This window comes from Perognathus longimembris, chromosome 6, assembly GCF_023159225.1.
Source record: "Perognathus longimembris pacificus isolate PPM17 chromosome 6, ASM2315922v1, whole genome shotgun sequence".
NCBI lineage: Eukaryota > Metazoa > Chordata > Mammalia > Rodentia > Heteromyidae > Perognathus > Perognathus longimembris.
In genome coordinates this window covers 7,258,335-7,275,885 of record NC_063166.1, presented here as the reverse complement: position 1 = coordinate 7,275,885, position 17,551 = coordinate 7,258,335, and the positions used below count along the sequence as shown (strand labels likewise).

General features: G+C 48.2%; 2 protein-coding genes across 4 annotated transcripts in view; both read left to right on the top strand.

The window, feature by feature from the left end:
- Bicral (BICRA like chromatin remodeling complex associated protein) overlaps nucleotides 1–4,859 on the top strand; it is a 70,849-nt gene extending 65,990 nt beyond the window's left edge. For all 3 annotated transcript variants that reach the window (XM_048347758.1, XM_048347759.1, XM_048347756.1), the window contains one exon: nucleotides 1,677–4,859. In XM_048347758.1, coding sequence (XP_048203715.1) covers nucleotides 1,677–2,458 — 782 coding nt within the window. In that variant the 3' untranslated portion in view covers nucleotides 2,459–4,859. The remainder of the gene's footprint in view (nucleotides 1–1,676) is intronic.
- Nucleotides 4,860–8,805: 3,946 nt separating this feature from the next.
- Rpl7l1 (ribosomal protein L7 like 1) lies at nucleotides 8,806–16,318 on the top strand. The gene is made up of 7 exons (XM_048347761.1): nucleotides 8,806–9,094; nucleotides 9,660–9,768; nucleotides 11,291–11,451; nucleotides 12,191–12,328; nucleotides 14,336–14,445; nucleotides 14,626–14,840; nucleotides 15,632–16,318. Exons 1-6 carry the CDS (start codon nucleotides 9,057–9,059, stop codon nucleotides 14,832–14,834), a joined length of 765 nt encoding a protein of 254 aa, XP_048203718.1. The 5' UTR covers nucleotides 8,806–9,056; the 3' UTR covers nucleotides 14,835–14,840; nucleotides 15,632–16,318.
- Nucleotides 16,319–17,551: the final 1,233 nt, after the last annotated feature.

Below are 17,551 nucleotides of genomic sequence, written 5' to 3'. Positions count from 1 at the left end.
GTCTGTTAAGTGCTCTACATTTAAAAATGACTTGTAGGGCTGGGAATGTGGCTTAGCACTAGAGTGCTTGCCTAGCATGCATGAAGCCCTGGGTTCAATTCCTCAGCATGACATATAGTCAGAAAAAGCCAGAAATGGCACTGTGGCTCAAGTGGCAGAGTGCTAGCCTTGAGCCAAAAGAAGCCAGGGACAGTGCTCAGGCCCTTATTAGTTCAAGCCCCAGGACTGGCAAAAAAGAAAAGTTAAAAGCCTTGTAAGGCCACTCCTTTAATTCTAGCTACTCAGGAGGCTGAGATCTGAGGATCACAGTTCAAAGTCAGCCTGGGCAGAAAAATCTGTGAGACCCCAATCTCCAATAAACTACTCAGAAAAAGCAAGAAGTGGTATGCTAATGGCTCGAGTGGTAGAGTGCTAGCTTTGAGCCCAGAGAAGTTCATGGGCCTGAGTTCAAGCCCCAGGACCAGCAAAAAAAAAAAAAAAACCCAAAACTTCTGTGTCCATGAAATAGATATAATCATAGCCTGTAATCCTAACTACCCAGGAGACTAGGATTCAGGGATCAAGGTTCGAAGCCTACAGTGAGATTCTTTAGCTCATATTAATCAGCACAGAGTTGGGAAGTAAAGGTGTGGCTCACATGGTATAGTACCAGCTAGAATGAAAAAGCTAAAGGAGAGTTCAAGCCCCTAGTACCATCACACACACTCCAAGTCTTGCACCACATCACGATGTAATGGTGTTCACCTGTAATCCCAGCCCTCAGAAGACTGAGGCAGAAAGATCATGAGTACACGTCTCTTTTTATGTTGTTGGTCCTGGGGCTTAAACTTGGGGCTTGGGCGCTGTCTCTGAGCTCTTCAGCTCAAGGCTGGCGCTCTACCACTTGAGACACAGCACCACTTCCTATACTTCTCTTTTAAAATTCTTTTTTTTTTTTTTGTGAGCCTCCAAATTTTTGTTTCTTTTGAGAGGAAGTCTCCCTTTGATTCCCAGGCTGGTCACAAATAGATACACTGAATTGATTGCCATGCCCCAGCCCCATGGATAATAGGACTATGGTGGGGTTTTTGTTGTTGTTCTTGTTTTGGTGCCCGTCCTGGGGCTTGAACTCAGGGCCCTGGGCATTGTCCCTGAGTTGGTGTTTTTTTTGTTTTTATTTTTTTCCTGCTCAAGGCTACCACTCTACCACTTGAGCTACAGCTCTACTTCTACTTTGGGAAATAACAAGGGGTCTCATGGACTTTCCTTCCTGGGCTGGCTTTGAACTGTGGTCCTCCGATCTCAGCCTCCTGAGTAGCTAGGATGACAGGTATGAGCCACCAGCACCCAGCAAGGACTACAGTTTATATTTTGATACTATCTACAAAAGCTTTTTTGGCAATACCCAAGTTTGACTCAGAACCGCCTTGCTTATTAGCAAGTACGCTACCGGTTTGAACTACACCTCCAGCCCTTTTTGCCTCTGTTATTTCTGAGATAATGTTTCAAGCTTCCCAGGCTAGTGGGGACCTACATCCTCCTATTTATGCCTCCACTGTAATTGACAGGCGCAATCCGCCCCACGCAGCCTTTTCTGTTGAGATGGGTTCTGACAGACTTCTTGCTTGGGCTGGCTTCCAGCTGCCCTTCTCCCGAGTAGGATTACTCATTCGTGTATTTTCCCTTTCCATTTTCAGAGGGCTTTCATGCCGACTTCTGTTGTTCCTTCAAGCTTGATAAAGCGGCTCACGAGACCCAGTGTGGCCGGAGTGACCAGCCTGGTGGGAAATCAAGCAGCTCTTCACACCCGGGGGCCAAGGCCCAAAGCAGAGACCGAGCCAAACCAGGCGTGGCCGAGCCACCGAACCACGACCAATCTCATGCAGTGCCTAATCACATGGTGGTCTCCGCGGATGGCAGCGTTTCTAAAAACACAGAGTGCCGAGTGCCCGCTCGTGACAAAGCAGGCTCAGTTCAGTACCGGAGTGCGAACGAGGACAGGGGTGGCCGGAGAGACCCCATGAGGGCGGGTGAGGGCTCTCCGGGCGCCGAGGGACCCCGCAAAACCTCCTCCAGACCGGATCACGGTACTGACAGCAAGCTGTCCAGCGTCCTGGTGGACTCTCACCTGGACATGACGTGCAACAGCTCCTTCCAGGACCGGGCGCCGAGGAGCTCTCCAAAGAATGAAGTTCTGCGCACGGACATCCTGAGGGGCTCCGGCGAGCCCCAGGCTGACCTCCAGCTCACCAAGAGTCTAGAAACAACTTTTAAGAACATCTTGGAACTCAAAAAGGCTGGGCGGCAGTCTCAGAGCGACCCCACGGTCAGTGGCTCTGTGGAGTTAGACTTCCCCAACTTCTCTCCCATGGCTTCACAGGAAAACTGCCTGGAAAAGTTCATCCCGGACCACAGTGAAGGCGTCGTGGAAACGGACTCCATATTAGAAGCAGCTGTAAATAGTATCCTAGAGTGTTAATAGCAGCCGTCCCTCCCCACCCGACACCCGCCCCGACACGCTCCATTCTCTCCCGGCAAAGCAAATGGAAACGTCTCCTGTCTCCAGCCTGCTAGACCTCCGCACAGGTTCCTCCCCCCGCCCCCCGCCCCCCCTCAGTCCCGGTCTTTGTTTAAGAGCAATACCGCCATGGTTCCAGGGAGATCCTCGTGCCGTTCTCCGTGTTAGAAAGCAGTCTGCTAGGCCCCTCTCCTTCCCAGTGTTACCAAAGTGCTTACGGTCTTTCGTTGTTCTTGTTGATTTGTTTTCTTTTTTCATTTTTTTAAAACCCTGTCACTCAATGAGATCACAATACACTTGGCCCTTGGGTAAAATTTTGACAATCAGTAAGTCATTTGAAAAGAACAGACTTATTAAAAACAAAAATCAAACAGGACTGATAGAAGCGACTTTGTAGAGGCTATCTCCTGCAGCTCTAGACTTAGTGGGCGTTTTGGTTTGTGTTGTGGTGGGCTGGGGGGCTCTCCCGGCTCAGCCCACTTACTCGGAGGTAAGTTGCGGGGCGCCTGCGCCGTCCGGGTCACCCAGCGAATGTTGGAACTCAGCTCCGCAGGGTCAATCCAGGGAAAAGGGCAAGTTGAGAGTACGGAGGAGGCCGGGGAAGAGCCGTGAGGACCATACCCTGTATAGATGTACAAGCATAGATATGTTAACTACTGAGAAAAACAAGAGCTCTGCATTTTCTAATCGGGCATAGTCAATGTACCGTGTATGTTCTTGTGTGTTGCTGGGTTCCGTTTTGTTTAAACTCTCCAGTAGCCGAGCATCAAACAGCACTTTTGTGTGAAAACTAGGTTCTAAGTTTTTTTCACTTTCAACTTGAAGGGGACTCTGGCCCTGTCCATTCTTGTCTGGCAGCAGTAATCAGTCACCCCTGGAGCATTCATTACCAAAACACAGACAAACCAAAGGTAACCAGCCGGCCCATCACTGAAGGAAAGAGCCGAGACCCATCTCCATGAGAGGCAAAGGGAACGCCTGCTGTGGATTGTGTTTGGCTCGTGTTCACCTTGGTGAACATGGCTTACTGCTTTATTTCTATTTCTGTTCAGGGAGCTTTCCCTGCCTGCCTGCCTTCTGCCCCTGCCCCAGCCCCAGCTCACACCCCCCCCCCCCGCCCCCGGTTGCTGCTTCCAGCACCACAGTGACGGTCGCTGAGAAAGCCGCTCAGTGGTGCGGGCGCACCTTGTCCCGTGGCACCCGTGCACAGGTTTGAGCTATTGAGACCCACAGCCCATCCTGTTAGCATGTCCCCAGAATGGGGGTGACCCCAAGTGTCTTCAGGTTGGGCAGTTCCTTTCCACACTGGCCTGCACAGAAAGGAAGGCATCTGATTTTTTTCAAAACCAGAGCACTAAGCCAGGCATGGTAGCATAATCCCAGCACCTCCCCCTGGGAAGGCTGGGGCAGGAGCACTTCAAGGCCAGCCCGAGCTCCTGGTGAGACCCTGTCTCAAAAAAACCCATGGCAACAGAAGCCCTGTGCCCTCCCTCGGAACAGGCCAGGCAGGGCAGGCAGTCCACGCAAGGCTCGCCCGGGCCTACAGAAATAGGAGAATCTCAGCCAGTTTAGGGCTATCATTTTTCCCCTTACTAGTGCCAATCCAAGTTGCAGATTTCCCCTTCTTCCTGTGCTATGACACATTCGAAAGCTAAGTTGGGATTGCCAGTTAGAACTTTGTTTGGGCAGTGCTGGTTAGCAGCCTGCCTTGAACCCCACTTCGCAGGCTCTTCTCCTCGGCCTTACTCCCCTCACGATGCCCCGGAAGCCTTCACCTAGGCTGCTCACGAATTAATTACTGAAAATCAGGAATTTTTAAGACAAGCTTCATGTACATTGTCACCTCTCCCCTCTCCTGCCCTGCTACCCCAATCCTAGCTTTTTTATAGGCCATCATACAGGTTTCTCAACCCCTCAAACTTACCCAGCTAATGGAGAGCCTAAATCACCCAAATGAACACTTGTAAATTTTTGTGTACTTGTATGTAAGTTTACTTTTTATGGAGGGAAGATTCTAGATAACGACAAATGAAGACTATGAAATGTATTTTACTCCTGTGATTAGGTTCTGCACACATGGGTCATAGCTCGAACGTTGCCCCCCGCCCCCCTGGCTGGCAAACGGGGGGAGGAGGGCACTCAGCCTTTGATGGCCAACGTTCAGTTGTTTGGGTTCATTAGTCAAAGTTAAGGAATAACTTGTGCTTTGTATCAAAAAAGAAAATCATTTTCCTTTTTAAAAAATTCTTTTTCCTGTTTGTTGTTGTGGAAAAGTGTGAATTTGTTATTACGCATTTGATTTTCTGTGTCCTTCAGTACTGCCTAAAGATAAAGCAAATTTTAAACTGGCAATTACGAAAAACATATTTTAGCTCTGAAGAATTTAGTAGACTCTATGTTAGATTAGGGAGGCCTTACAGACTGACTTGACTTCAGAAGACGTGTCATTCGCTGTCAGTGTGGGGTGGGCTTTTATTTGCTTAAATACCTTCATTTGTATAGTATGTCTCACTTGAAATTGCTTTGTATACATTTTGTAAAAATATTTATAAAATGTTTTGTAAAAAAAAAAGTATAACAAATTGCAGTTTATTTTGTTATGTTGGATAAATACTGTTAAAAAAAAAAAAAGAAACCAGTCAGTAACTATATTGTTAATCCATGGTTAGGAAATGTTTAGTTGGAGATTACAAAATGAAACAACCATTGCAATACAGCCAAAGATTTGGGAAAATGTGTAACTGTGATTGTCTTGATTTTGCAAACAGGAGTGGCTATTCACCCCAGAAGAAAAGGGAAATGGTCAGTGGGAATTCTGTGTGAAGGCCGTCAGCATTTCCCAAAAGGAGCCTTACCACTGAGCAAAAAGACTTCCAAACAGGGACAAACGAAACACAGGTGGTCAGTTAGGAAATCTCATCTTGTGCCTACTGGACATCTGTCCCTGTTCCTGTCACATGGGTCCTTAGCGAAGGAAGGGGACATGGGACTTGGGAAGTGCCACACAATCACCATGCAGCAAGTTTGCTCAAATGTGAGAAGGCTAAGAGCTAATTCAAGGAGAGATTTTACCTAATACGTATTCCAGAATGACATAGTCTCTTTGGGTTCCCATATTTGACCAAATCAAAAGGAAAAACTCCCATGCCCAGCTCTGTAAAACCAGCCCCAGGGGGCCCTTCTGAGTTCCCACTCTCACAAGCATGACTCCACCCAGATGGCTAGGGAGCAGATGTCTCTTTGGGGCCTAGAATTTATACTTGTCTTCCTTTATCGTTTATTCGATGGGAAGTAGTTCTCAGAGGAGGACTGTCAAATTCTGATGTCAGGAGAAATGTGTATGCAGCCTCACACTGGGGGGGACGCAAGAATGGAGCCTATCTCTGCCTTCCCTGGGGCATGCCCAGAGGAGAACGCAGGCCTCGTGTGAGCTCAGTGAAAACCCTCAGCCTTGAGTATTTAAGGCCACGGGCACAGGGAGTTGACACCAAGAACTGTTAGCACAGCTAAGAGGACTGTTGGAGGGGAAAAGCAAAGGAAAAGAGAAACCTTTGCAGCACTGCTCAGGCAGGGCCTGGCTCTGGCTTGGCCTCGCATTTTCTGAGACATTTTGGGCCCTTAAACATCCAGCTGAAGATGGACAATTCATTGATTAGCCACCAAACATGTCAGAAACAGTTGAGCATGGCAGGGCTGTTAGACTTTAGGACATATGGCTAATTCAGTCAGGATTCCTCCTTTCTAGGAGCCCACAGTCTATAGAAAGTAGGGCGCAGACATTTTTCTAGACTCTGCCAGTTGCTAGGGAGCTGTAATCTATTTCTGCATAGTTTCTTGAGTAATGTCTGAAAAGAAAATCTATGATACTTTAAGAATGAAGATAAAGGGGACTGGGGATATAGCCTAGTGGCAAGAGTGCCTGCCTCGGATACACGAGACCCTAGGTTCGATTCCCCAGCACCACATATACAGAAAACGGCCAGAAGCGGCGCTGTGGCTCAAGTGGCAGAGTGCTAGCCTTGAGCGGGAAGAAGCCAGGGACAGTGTTCAGGCCCTGAGTCCAAGGCCCAGGACTGGCCAAAAAAAAAAAAAGAATGAAGATAAAGGAGTTTTGTAATTGTAATGTTAAATATGTGGTGAGATCCGATTCCATATACATTTGTAGTATACAGTGGATGGATCCTGTGGGCAAAGGTAGGACTCAGTGTGGTTCACCTGCCTAGCCTATGTGAGAGTCTGGATTAAATCTCAAGCACTGGCTGGGAATGTGGCTTAGTGGTAGCGTGCTTGCCTAACGTGCATGAAGTCCTGGGTTCAATTCCTCAGTACAGTCCACATAAAAAGTGAGAAGTGGTACAGTGTCTCAAGCGCTAGTAGAGTGTTAGCCTTGAGCAAAATAATAATTATTATTTAAAAGACCCATGCCCCCTTCCTCTGGGAAGGTAAGAAGAGCTGAAAAGATCTTTCACAGTCCCCCAACAATTAAATATTGGGAAGGCAAATATTTAGATCTGCTATCTCCCACCCCACCCCCAAATTCAATATGCATGAGATACCAAGAGAAATGGAAAGGACAGACTAGGAGGTCAGGCTAAAACCAGGAACTTTTATAAGGGTGTGCGCAGATATGGTACATTCTTTCAGTAACCTCCTATTGGAATAAATTCAAATCTTATTTTCCTCAGGGTACACATGGTCAATGCTCAATAAACATGAGTTCAAGCTAGGTGACAGTACCTCAACACCTGTAGTCTAGCTACTTTAGGAGGCTAAGATCTGAGGATTGAGGTTTGAAGCCAGACTGGGCAGGAAAGTCTGCGAGACTCCAATCTCCAGTTGATCACCAGAAAACCAGAAATGGTGCTGTGACTCTAGGTGGGAGAGTAGGAGCCTTGGGTGAAAAATCTCAGGGGCAGTGTTCAGGCCCTGCGTTCAAGCCCGTGACCACCCAAAAAGAAAGTAGAGATCAGAGTCCTTTCAGCCATTCACTAATTGAATATGTGAGGGGGGGGGGGGGGGTGCTCCCTTGCTAGCCCTGGGGCCAGATCTTCTCTGGGTTAGTCTAATAGAGTAGTTTTGCATTAAGTATTCTCTTAGCACCACCTGCTGGTAACAGTGGAAAATCATTTCCTCAATCTAGAACTGGAAACGTGATTACAACACTGAACATCATCTTCCCTTTAATACTGTAGCTACTGAAGAACTTTACTTTTTTATTTATAGACACAGGAAAACACAAAGCCTTAATTTGCTTTTGTCTCCTGTTTACTACGTGATGGGTGTTTCACATTTAGGTGAGCCTTGTTTTACTTCTTTACAAAGATGCTGAGAGCTGACGACCACAGTTCAAAGCCGGCCAGGGCAGGATCTCCAATTAACCAACAAAAACTCAGAAGTAGATCTGTGGTTTAAGTGGTTGAGTGCTAGCCTTGAGCGAAAAACCCAGGGGACAGCATGCTTAGGCCCCAAATTCAAGCCCTCAACTTGAAACCACACTCGTCAGTGACTGATTATGTTGTCCCTAGACACCTACTCATCAAGTAGTGAGCAGCTCGGTCCGTAGCCTTACCATTCTGGATGGACTGGCTACTCGTCACTGAATCGATGCCCACGGTGGCCGCTTCACACCTCGGATACCGACGCCCCTGTGGTACCCAGGGTAACAGGTGCAGTAGAAAGGGAGGCGGTACGAAGTAAGTCCCCAGTGTCAAGGAAGCATTTCTGGTAATGACTACCAAGCGCAGAGTGGACAGCTTCCAGCTCACTCGGCCCTCGGGGCGCCCAGCAGGAAGGTCTTCCCCCCCCCACCCCCCACCCGCGCCCCTTGGCCGGTCCTGGGCTTGAATGAACTCCGGGCCTGAGCACTGTCCCGGAACGTCTTTCTGCTCAAGGCAAACCACTTGAGCCACAGCACCACTGGCGGCTTTTCCCTGTGTATGTGGTGCTGAGGAATCGAACCCAGGGCTTCGTGCCTGCCAGGCGAGCGCTCCACGACTAAGGCACACGCACAGCCCGAAGGTTTTACGCACGCAGCAAGGGGGAGGAGAATCCCGAACGGCGGCGCTGTGGTCCTTGCTCGAGGGCTGACAGACCGAGCAGACGGAATCCGAGCTGCCTTCCCTCCCGCTCCCATCACCCGCCACCTCCAACCCTCCGTGAGGGCGCCAGCAAGGCCCACGCCTCCCGCCGGGCGGACACAGCACCGGCGCCGCCGGTCCCCACTGGGCCGAGCGCGGGCCGGAAGTGACGCGCCGCCGCTACCCCGGAAGCCGCGGTGCACGGTGGGAAGTGCGCGGCGGCTCGCTGCCCCAGCGGCCCGGGATGGTGTAATGACGGCTCTTAAAAAAGGCTTGATTTCTTCCTAATACCGGCTCTGACAAGCTTGGGAGGGGCGAGGAGGAAGCTTTTTGCGACTTGTTTCAGGAATCCGGGTTAACAGGACCTTCCTGGCCCTTAGGAGGGCGAGAGCCCCCCGGGTCCTCCAACGCGAGCTAGAGCAGACGTCTCGATGGTCGCGGAGCCGTAGAGCGACTGTTGTCCTGGCACGGTGGTGGTGCGCATGCTCAGCAGTCGCACGGCAAAGATGGCCGACGAAGGGTGAGCGTTTCTGGTTTCTTGTTTGGGGCGTTGAGTATCCGATGCCATCCGTGCCGCGTGCGCCTTGATGGCAGGAACGGAGGCTCCCTGCAGACTGCAGGAAGAGAAGAGGCTCCGATTAGACGGGGTGGGGGCTGAGGGAACGGCGTGGGGCCCGTTTGGGTTCCCTCGAGCTGGAGGGTAACGGAGGGCAGAATGGCTGAACAGTGTAGGACTTGGGTTCCCCTAGTCTGACTTCAGGGTACGGTGTATCCACGGATCGCCCCAACTCCACGGGTAGAATCTCCCCGGTTTGGGGTGTGTGGAACGCCGTGGCCGCAAAAGCCCCGTTGACGTGCGTGAGCCCAGGGACCCAGGCCTTGGTGCGTTTTTTAAGGCTTTAAGGACCAGCGAATACAAAGCGTCAGTTTTGAAAGTGGGACCTTAGTAACCATAAGTTTCAGGTGGATCTCGATTTGAAGATGGCAGGGTTACCCCCAAAGTCGAAGATACTGGATTAGTTTGGAAAATACCCTGAATGGCCATTTCCTAAGTGTTGTTTGCTGATCTAAATTTCCTATATCAGGGAAAGAAAAAGGATCCCTTTGGTTCCAGAAAATCTGCTGAAAAAGAGGAAAGCCTATCAAGCCCTCAAAGCCACTCAAGCAAAGCAAGCGCTCTTGGCAAAAAAGGAGGTAATGTCTGGGAGCCAAGAAAGAAGCCCTAGAATTTGTATTGTGTGAATTTTATACAGCGTGTGTTGAACTTGGTCCGGTATCATCGAGGCCCACGTCTCCTATGGGTCTTCCAACCCCGCCCCCGTTTTTTTGCCAGTCTTGGGGCTTGAACTCAGAGCCTTGAGCACTGTCCCTGGCTCAAGGCTAGCAATCTGCCACTTGAGCCACAGCACCACTTCTGGCCATTTTCTATATATGTGGTGCTGGGGAATCGAACCCAGGGCTTGGTGAATAGGAGGCAAGCACTCTTGCCACTAGGCCATATTCTCAGCCCTTCCTGTGGGTCTTTATGTAGCAAAGAACCAAACACATACTGTGAATAAAATGCTGAAATAGAATGTAAGGGAAAGGTGAAGTTCTGGATTCATATTAAAACCTGGCAAGAACAAAGCAGCCAGGCATTGTGGTGTGTGCCTGTAATTCTACATTCTGGCTGAGGCAGGAAGGTAGAGGACATTTGTGGTGGGGGTGGGGGTTGGTCTTGGGGCTTGAACTGGGCCTGGACATTGTCTCTGAGCTCTTCAGCTCAATGCTAAGGCCCTGCCACTTGAGCCACAGGGCCACTTCCAGTTTTCTGGTGGTTAATTGGAAACAAGAGTCTAACTTTACTGCCTCCATCCTTAGATTTCAGCCCCGAGTAGATAGGACTACAGGCTTGAGCCATGGCGCCCTGCTGGAGGACAATTTTTGCTATTTCCCAGTCTGGAGAAAACATGAAACTATTTTTGGGACAGGAAAAGCTTGTGTTTTATGATGCCTAACACAGTGTTAAATCATAACCACAAAGACTGGTTAACAGCGCATTAAGTGATTTTTTTTGAAATCAAACTTTTCCCCATAGTTCCCCAAATTTTCTCAACTCAGTACAGCTTTTTTCTTTTTGACAGACCTGGGGCTTGCCCTCAGAGACTGGACACTGTCCCTTAGCATTCTCTCCCACAGCCGGTGCTCTACTACTTAAGCCACAGCTCTCCTTTGGCATTTTGGTAGTTAATTGGCGATAAAAGTTTCCTAGACTTAGTACTTGGGCTGGCTTGGAGCCTCAGTCACATGTCTCAGCCTCCTGAGTAGCTAGAATTACAAGTGTGAGCCCCCAGCTCAGTCTTTTTGTTGTTGTTCTTTTGTTTTTTGTTTTTACCAGTTCTGGGGCTTGAACTCAGGGCCTGGGCACTGTCCCTCAAATTCTTTTTGCTCAAGGCTAGCACTATACCCCTTGAGCCACAGCACCACTTCTAGCCGAGGGCTTCATGCATGCTAGGCAAGCACTCTACCACTAAGCTACATTCCCATCCTTGTCATTTTTTAAAATTTGTTTTGCTTTTCCCCTTCATAAGACTAAGGTAAAATATGCTTATTTGTTCCCCTTTGCAGTGAGTCATTAGTACTGCAGTCATTTGCAGTACTGTCATTAGCGACTCAGTTGTAGAAGCAAAGGTGAGTATGAACACAAAGTGATAATGGTGCTCTTTCTTTACCCCAGAGGAAAGGAAAAGCATTCAAATTTAAGCGACTGGAGGCATTTCTAAATGAATCGTGGCGACAGCAGCGTGACATGGTGCGTGTCAGACGTCTGGACATGAAACCTCGTGCTTTGGAAGTTCCCGATAAACATACCTTGGCCTTTGTTATACGCATCGAAAGGTAGAATACGTGCGTCCTTTCAGATTCTTGAGACCAGGGCAACTGTTGGTTCAATTTTCTAGGGTGTTTAGGAGATAGGCCTAAACCTCCTTTCTCAGCAAGTTGCGGTAGGAATTCAGGGTTGAGCACAACAGACACATAAGTACTATCAGGAAAAGCGCAGGACGGGATAGGCAGTGTGTGAACTTGAACTGAGACTTGAAAGACACTGGTATTGGCCAAAACTTTAAAACATGGATGCAGAGTCCTGAAGGGGGGACCTGCTATGTCTTTCTAAGAACTAAAAGCTGGTGGTGGCGTTGGGTAGAAATCCCTGCACTTAGTGTTGATTTTCTTATCTGTCCCCACCATTACATATAACTGTGTCCCTCTTGATAAGAAGCCTATGATTTTAAATATTTATGAATTGTGCATTCTCCAGAGTCTTTTTCTCCTTAACTATTTTGTTAGCTTCCTAACTGGGCTTCCTTGCCTCTAGTGTCACAAACTCATCTTTCTAGCAGACTGCCTTACTGATAGGAAGCTGTCTATCTCCTCGCCATCCTATTTATTCAATAGCCAGCACCCCTGGCCTTGCTCCTCATTACGGGAAAATTATCTGCTTGCTGCCTCATCTCAACTGAAGATACATTCGGTGTCATTCTCCTGAGTACCTCGCATACCTAGAGATGCACTGCTAAGTGCTTGCTAGACTGACATAGACTAGAAAGCCCCTGACTGCTGTTGCTGTTCATTTCAGAATTGTTGGAGTGAGCTTATTGGTGCAGAAGACCATTGCAAGTCTTCGTCTGAAGAAATTGTTTAGTGGTGTCTTTGTCAAAGTCACTCCCGATAACATAAGAATGTTGCGGATAGTGGAACCTTACGTGGCCTGGGGGTGAGTACATGTTTTGTGTGAATTAGCTTGTGTTGTGTGAGGGTACGCAGGGGATTGGTCTCATAGTTCCTGTGGCTTTGTTGGCTACTGTGCTGTGTCCACAGTTCCTAGGAACTAAGAACAGTAGGGTTGTGGAGTGGGCAGAGTAGAAGAAAGAATGGTGCTGGTGATAGTTGGAACAGAGTCAGAGCCTCAGTTGTAGGCAAAGTATGATGGCTGAGAGATTGATCATTGGGGGTGGGAAGTTGAGCTGCTAGCCATGCCTGTGTAGAACATTACCCCCACAAAAGGGTCAGTCTGGCTCAGTCGTGCCTGCCTGTCGTCCCAGTTGCTTGGCAGGCTGAGATCTTGACAGTTGCTCTTCTAACCAGCCAGGGAGAAAAAGGCCACGAGACCTCATCTCATAGGAAGAGGCTGGGCCTGGTAGTTTATACCTATCATCCCAGCTATGAAACATTTGTCAAAAATGTGGCTGAAGGCATGGCTTAGGGATAGAGCAGCTGCCTGGCAAGTAGGAGACCCTGAGTTGAAATCCTAGTACTGTTTTTTTTGTTTTGTTTTGTTTCTCCAGTCTTGGGGTGTGAACGCAGGGCCTGAGCACTATCCCTGAGCTTCTTTTGCTCAAGGCTAGCACACTACCACTTGAGCCACAGCCACTTCCCACTTTTTCTGTGTATGTGGTACTGAGGAATCAAACCAAGCGTTCTACCACTGAACCACATTTTCAGCCTGTAGTGCTGCTGTTGTTGTCTTCAAATTGCAGTGACTCATGTGTAATCCTAACTAGTCAGGAGGCAGAAACCATAAGGATTGCCATTTGAGGCCAGTCCAGGCAAAATGTTCGTTTAACCCCATTTAGCCTATAAGCCAGTCTTTTTGTTTTTTGCCAGTCCTGGGGCTTGAACTCAGGGCCTGAGCACTGTCCCTGGCTGGCTGCTTTTGCTCAAAGCTAGCACTCTGCCACTTGAGCCATAGCGCCACTTCTGGCTTGTTTTCTGCATACGTGGTACTGAGGAATCCAACCCAGAGCTTCCTGTATGCGAGGCGAGCACTCTACCACTAGGCCACATTCCCAGCCCCTATAAGCCAGTCTTGATGGTACGTGCCTGTGATACCAGCAAAAGCTGTATTACTTAACTAAGGATATCAAGGTTCCTGGAAAAAGTGAAAATACTGCTTGAAAAATAATAAAAGCAGAGGCTGAGAATGTGGCTTAGTGGTAGAGTGCTTGCCTAGCATGCACAAAGCCCTGGGTTTGATTCCTAAGCACCACAGAAATGGGGGTGGGGGGGCAAAAGTGGCCCTGTGCTAGCCTTGAGCAAAAAGAAGCCAGGGACAGTGCTCAGGCCCTGAGTTCAAGCCCCTGGACTGGTAAAACAACAAAGGCTCAATTAGTAGAGCACCTGCCTGCCTAACTAGCAAGCACAAGTCTCTGAATTCCAAACCCTAGCACCATCTTTTTATTTTATTTAGTTATTTTGGTTATAGGCCTTGAACTCTGAGCCTGAGCACTCACTGTCCCTAAAGTTCAGTTTGCTCAAGACTAGCATTCTACCATTTGAGCTATATAGTACCACTTCCAGCTTTTGCTGTGATTAATTGGAGATAAAGAGTCTCACAGACTTTCCTGCCCAGGCTGCCTTCCAGCCGCCGTCCCCAGATCTCAGCCTGCTGGGTAGCTAGGATTTGAGGCAGGAGCCACCATGAGTCAGCTTTTTGTCTTTGGGGAAGGGTTTTTTTGTTGTTTTGGTACCAGAGTTTGAACTCTAGACCTCATGGTTGCTTAGCTCACGCTTGCTGTACTTGAGCCCCCGACAACCTGCCTAGTGCCGGTGGTCACTTCAGTTATTCAGCCTGCCCACTCTGTGTTCCCAGGCATCCAATGGCACGTGATTGCAGCTCACTCCCTGGTTGGGCTAGAGGTGAGGGAAGAGCTCCTCCACCCCTCCTCAGCCGCCCGCAGGAGTGACCACCATAATGCAGTGGGCTCTATTCTACCTCACATAGATTTCCCAATCTGAAGTCTGTCCGAGAACTCATCCTGAAACGTGGACAAGCGAAGGTTCAGAATAAGATCATCCCTCTGACGGACAATACCATGATTGAGAAGCACCTGGGTGAGTTCCTGCAGCTTTGGGGGACAATGAGCAGAAAGCAAGAGTCTGTGGCTGCCATGCTACCATCCAGGGTGTGTTCTTGGGATTCCAAGAACATGGCAGGCTCAGCTCTAGCATCTGAGTATGCATTGTTTCAGTGCACACTGGACAGGTAGTGAATCTGCGGCCTTTATCTCCTAGGGAAATTTGACGTCATTTGCCTGGAAGACCTCATTCATGAAATCGCCTTCCCGGGGAAGTACTTCCAGCAGATCTCCAGGTTTTTGTGTCCTTTCCAACTCTCCGTTGCCCGTCATGCAACCAAAAATAGAGTGGGCTTCCTCAAGGAGATGGGCTCACCTGGCTATCGGGGCGAAAGCATCAATCAGCTCATCCGCCAGCTGAACTAGACTCAGGTGAGCCTGGGCTGGAAACCCTTTTGGCCTGACTTTCCCCAGGCCATCCCTGTCACTTCAAAGTGTTTTTACAGGCTTGGGTTAGTCAGTAGTTAGCGACTTGATAAGGATATTCAAGGTTGTGGTTCAATTCTCAACATTACTCTCCAACAACACCACCCCCCCAAAAAAAAAATATTTTGGGGAGGAGTAGGTCAGGATTTACAAGTCAAATAGAAACCTTGTAAGGGACAACTAATTCAGACCTGGAGCTGTGACTCGAGTTAGAGACTGGGAAATTTAGCTTGAGTTGGAGGAGTTTCAGAAAGAATTGGAGTCATTTTTGTTGAGCAGTTTTATTTTTGTGCCAGTTTTGGGGCTTCAACTCCAGGCCTGGGTGCTGTCCCTGGGCCCTTTTGCTTAATGCTAACACTCTACCACTTGAGCCACAGCTCCATTTCCGGGTTTTTCCTCCTGAGTAGTTTGGATTACAGGTGTGTAACTTGGGCACCCAGCTAAGAATTTTAACCTTTGAAATTGCTTTTTTTTTTTTTTTTTGCTAGTCCTGGGGCTTGAACTCTTGTCAGGGTGCTATCCCCGAGCTTTTGCTCGAGGCTAGTGTTCTACCATTGGGCCACAGCACCACTTCTGGCTTTTTCTGAATAGTTCATTGGAAATAAGAGTCTCACGGACTTTCCTGTCCTGCTGACTTCAAACTGCAGTCTTCAGATCTTAGCCTCCTGATAAGCTGTGATTACAGGTGTGAGCCACTGGTGCCTGACTAAAATTGCTTTTTCTTGCTGTTGTGCTAGGTGCCAAATCTTGACAGATTTGAACTGTTAGTGCGAATCTTTGGAGATCATTTCCTGCCTACAGAAGTTGGGAAATAAGGGGAAAGACCGTTATGATCTACGGAGGTGCTGCGATCTACGGAGGTACCTTGTCACGGCCCAGTTTGGTTTTCTTCATTGGCCACTATCTCAAATCAACACAGCATGAAGGAAGGAGTCAACTTGACATTGTTGTGTCTCCTGTCTGGGGTTTGGTATTGTGGACGAAGAACCTTAGCATGTGTACAAGATTTGCACCATAAGACCAAGCTCATTTTGAAAAGACTTAAAAACAAGTGCTCAGAGCCTGGTACCTAGCATCACTTTTGACCCTGGCAAGTATGCTTTGGTAGACTGCTGACACCCCAAGCTATCACAGAGAGTTGAGGAAACTCCATGTTCAATTTGGAAGACTCCTTGAGAGGCCTTGTGTGGAGGGAGCATACGTTCCTTGTTTCTGGAGGTTGCTGACAAACAGTGCTCAAAACAGACCATTTCCTCCTCAACCTTCATCGGTCTGTGGGGGAAGGGGAATCTTTATTGTGCCGCTATCCTCTGTTAGGATATATGTAAGCATACCGCTTGCCCTGTAAGCCAGAAAAGTGATCCAGTGATAATACCATCCGCCATATCAGTTCTAGCACTTTGGTATGAGACATGATAAATGAGACAAAACTGAATCAGATGGCATTGCTTTGTGGCCCTGTGCACTGATCCAGTTGCATTTGCCTCCGGCCAGCAGCGCCACCTCTAATGGTGGACCTCAACTCAAGTGCCATTGAAGCAATTGGTAAGCATGTGCTTTACCAATATTTTCCTGAATCCTTCTAGATGAGCTTTGCTGAAATTTTGATTCGCGGTCCCCTCAAAAACATAGGTGTGAAACAGGGTTGTTAGATGTGTAGCAATGCCTTCAAAATGTTCCAGTTATGAGGTAATTCATTAGGCCGCTTTGGTTTGCATTAACTTGCCAGGAATTCTTGTTATAGATCTTACATTGTCCAGCATGCTGTAATCAGATTGCTTAGCAATGATGTGTTGCAAAGTCCTGTGTATGGCAGGCCTGGGGTTTATATTCAGGGAGCTAGGATTGGGCTTGAAGCTCAGGGGTAGAGTGCTTACCTAGTACGGAAGGCCCTGGGCTCAATTTCCAGGATCCCCCAAACTAAGGAAACACTTTCCATTCTTGGGTCTGTCTTATATGGTGGTTAAAACAAGATGTATTAAATATTTTATATAAATAAAATGTTATTTAAAAAAAAAGTGTGCTTCTCTGCACTAAAAGAGGGACGCCAAACCAGTTACACAGTGTAGGGTACACCTATGTGAAGACACCAGGTTTTGTGGAGAAAACAGGTGTAGGAAGCAAGACTGTACATTGAACTACTTAGCCTATTTAGATGGACCAGAATGTAGCTATCGGAGCATTTTTTTTTTTCTGGAGGCTTTACTCCCTTACCTGATCAATAACCTTCTGGTTCCATTACTGGTTGGCTTGGGAGTACTGATGAATGTTTGCTTCCTAATCAGGGTCTCTAAAAGACCTGAGTCTTAGTGTGCTCATGCCAGGGCTTACACTCAGGAATGCCTTGTATTCTCACTCAGCATGCGTGCTCACAGTTGAAGCTCTTCTACTTCAGCCTTGCCTCCAGTTAGTTGGAGATGGGAGTCTCAAGCCTCCTGAGTAGGTAGGATTAGAGGCATTAGCCACAGGCACCCAGGTTTGAAACTTGAACTCAGGCCTGGGTGCTGTCCCTGAGCCTTTCTGCCTCAGATCTCAGCCTCCTGATTAGCTAAGACAGCAGGCATGAGCCACCCTTTCCTTATTTTTGATTTGTTTTTGTTACCAGTCCTGGGGTGTGGACTTGGGGCCTGAGCACTGTCCCTGGCTTCTTTTTGCTC

Coding starts and splice junctions, on each gene's coding strand:
- Rpl7l1 (XM_048347761.1), top strand. CDS start 9,057: ATGCTCAGCAGTCGCACGGCAAAGATGGCCGACGAAGG. Junction 9,769..11,290: donor CGCTCTTGGCAAAAAAGGAG/GTAATGTCTGGG, acceptor TCTTTACCCCAG/AGGAAAGGAAAAGCATTCAA. Junction 11,452..12,190: donor TTTGTTATACGCATCGAAAG/GTAGAATACGTG, acceptor TGTTCATTTCAG/AATTGTTGGAGTGAGCTTAT.